This window comes from Chlorella variabilis (assembly GCF_000147415.1).
Source record: "Chlorella variabilis unplaced genomic scaffold CHLNCscaffold_21, whole genome shotgun sequence".
In the NCBI taxonomy this organism is placed as follows: Eukaryota; Viridiplantae; Chlorophyta; class Trebouxiophyceae; order Chlorellales; family Chlorellaceae; genus Chlorella; species Chlorella variabilis.
Window position 1 is genome coordinate 554030 of NW_005435067.1, and position 2767 is coordinate 556796.

The 2767-nt window shown below is 71.5% G+C and overlaps 1 protein-coding gene across 1 annotated transcript; it reads left to right on the forward strand.

Annotated features, from left to right (window-relative positions):
* Positions 1 to 378: 378 nt before the first annotated feature.
* Positions 379 to 660, forward strand: CHLNCDRAFT_26569 (hypothetical protein; the record flags this gene model as incomplete). Its single annotated transcript, XM_005844644.1, has 1 exon — positions 379 to 660. A coding segment is annotated over one exon (282 nt), but the record flags the coding sequence as incomplete, so codon positions are not given.
* Positions 661 to 2767: the final 2107 nt, after the last annotated feature.

The following is a 2767-nucleotide window of genomic DNA, read 5'->3' on the forward strand; positions in this document are numbered from 1 at the left end:
AGCACTTGGCGGCGAGCAGCCCACGCCGAGGGCGCAGCTGAGGCTGCGCAGGCGCGGCGCCACAGCTGGCTGCACTGCCGCGAGCGGGCCAGCCCTGCCCTGTCGCGCAAGCTGCGCCTATCGCGGCAGGCCACCAGCGTCCCGGCGCTGCGCGGTGCCGGCGGCGCCCTACACACCGGCCCCGCAGCGGCTCAGCGGGCAGCGGAGTTTTCTGCGGGGGTGGCAGCACAGCCCGCCACGACAGCGGCCGCGCAGGAGGAGGTGCTGGCCTCCCTGCGGGGTGGCCGGCGCCTCGCGCCAGAGCAGGCAGCAGGCCTGGGGAGCAGCACCGTCACTGAGCAGGAGGTGTGCCGCGCACTGAGGCGCGGCCAGCCTGGCAAGGCGCCGGGGCTGGATGGCATCCCGCCCGACCTGTACCGCCGCTTCCGTGCCCCCTTTGCTCCCATTCTTGCCGGCCTCTTTTCTGCCGTCGCCTCCACCGGCGCCCTGCCCCCGCGCTTTCATGAGGGCCTCATCACCTTCCTCTTCAAGGCGGGCGACCGCTCTGACCCTGCCCATTACCGTCCCATCACCCTGCTGGGCGCTGAGTACCGCATCTACGCCCTGATCCTTGCCCGCCGCCTGGGCCCCTGCCTGCCCCACATCATCGATCCTGAGCAGGCGGCCTTTGTGCCTGGCCGCCAGATCGGCGACAACATTATGGCTCTCCAGCTCCTCCCCCACCTCCTTCGCCGCCTGGGCCGCTCTGCCCTTGCTGTGTTTTGTGACTTCCGCAAGGCTTATGACACCATTGACCGCGGCTTTCTCCTCCGCGCCATGTCTGAGCTGGGCGTGGGGGAGGGCTTCCTCTCTCTGGTCCGGCCCCTCCTCACCGACACTCACGCCCGCGCCATGATCAACGGCTTCATTTCTGCCCCCGCCCTTTTTGAGGCAGGCGTGCGGCAGGGGTGCCCCCTTGCCCCCCTGCTGTACCTTTTCATTGCACAGGCCCTCCTCTCCTTCCTGCGCTCCCGTGGCATCGGCCTTGCCAACCTCCTGCCTGGCGTTGCCCTTACCACCACCACCGGCACTTACGCCGATGACGCCCAGGTGCTGCTGGAGACCCCTTCCCAGATCCCTGCTTTCCTCTCTGCCATGGACACCTTTGCTGCCGCCACTGGGCAGCACCTCAACCACTCCAAAACCCACCTCCTCCCCATTGGTGCTGTGCCCCCTGGCTTCGGGGCTGCACTCCCGCCGCCCGCTGCGCGCCGCCACCTCCCCCTTGCCGCCGCCGTCACTGCGCTGGGCCTGCCTTTTGCCAATGGCGAGCCGCCTGCTGATGCTGTGGCTGCCGCCTGGGCTGGGCTGCTGGGCCGTGTGGAGGCTGTGTATGCCAAGATCTCCACCCTCGGCCTGTCGGTGTTTGGCCGGGGCTTCGCCAGCGCGGCATACGGCGTGCCCAAGCTGCTCTACCACGCCGAGTTCCTGGGCAGCCCGCCCCCCGCCGTGGCCGCCCGCCTTCAGCGCATCACGGCTAAGTTGGTGGACCGGGGCCTTGCGCCGGCTGCCACAACTCGGCTGTTTGCTGGCCTGCACCATGCTGTGCTGTTTGGGCGGCCTGCCGGCGGTGGCTTTGGGGCCTTGCCTTGGCTGCTGCACATCTCTGCCCGCCATGCTCGCTGGGCGGCGCGCCTCCTCACCTCCGCATGGGCCCCTCTGCCCTCCTCCTCCTCTGCAGGGGCGGCGGCCGCCCTCCTTCCTGGCCCCCTGCCACCCTCTTTGGCCGCCGCCCCACCCCCACCTGCCCCCTCGCCTGCCGCCCTGCCGGCGCCTCCCTGGGTTGCCATTGCATGTGAGCTTCTTGGTGGCCTGCCCCCCGCTGGGCTCCTCTTCTGGCCCCTTGACCAGCCCGTGCCTGGCTCCCTTGCCCCTCCCCTCCTTCGCCTCCGCGCCGCCCTCGCCTCGCTGCCCGCGCCCACTGACGTGGCTGCGGAGCCGCTTGCGCCTGGGCCGTGGTGCCTCTCCCTCCCGCTCTGGGGCAACCCGCTGCTCCTCTCCCCCTCGCACCCTGCCGGCCCGGATTCCTCCTTTGCTGACTTTCTGGGTGCAGGGGTGCACTGCCTGCGCCGCTTGCTTGAGGTGGAGCGAGCCGCGCTGGCGGCGCCGACCCAGGCGGCCTACACCGCCGACGTGCGCGGCCCCCTCCTCCGCTCCTCCTACGCCTTCGTTGAGCGGCATGTGGCGCTGGAGCGGGTGGCACAGCTGCTAGCTGCCCTGCCCCTGCCCTGGGTGGCGGCGGCGCGCGCCGCTGCCTCCGCTGCCGCCGCTGGCCTGGGGCAGTCGCTGTGTCCCCGGGCTGTTCTTGCCGGCACCCTCTTGCCGCGCCTGGGCTGGCGCCGCTCTGATGGCCGCCCTGTCCCCCTTGCGGCTCTGACCGTGCGCGCCGCAACGGCCCTCCTGGCTGCCCCTGCGGTTGAGCACCGCGCCGCCACCCGCCTTGCCCCCTTTGCCGCCGCCGCCGCGGCTGCTCCCTCCCCCGCCGCTGGCCCCCTGGCCGAGCTGCAGTCGGCCTTGGCCCGGCTGTGGCGCCTGCCTTGGGAGAATGGCAGGAAGGAGGTGTTCTGGAGGCTGGTATACGATGCCTTGCCCACGGCGGCCCGCATGCACCGGGATGAGCCCTGCCTGTGTGGTGCCTCTGGCCCCCGCCCTGACCGCCACCACCACTTCTGGGCCTGCCCTGTGGCCTGCGCTGTCGTTGCCGCTGTCCATGCGGCCCTGACTGCCG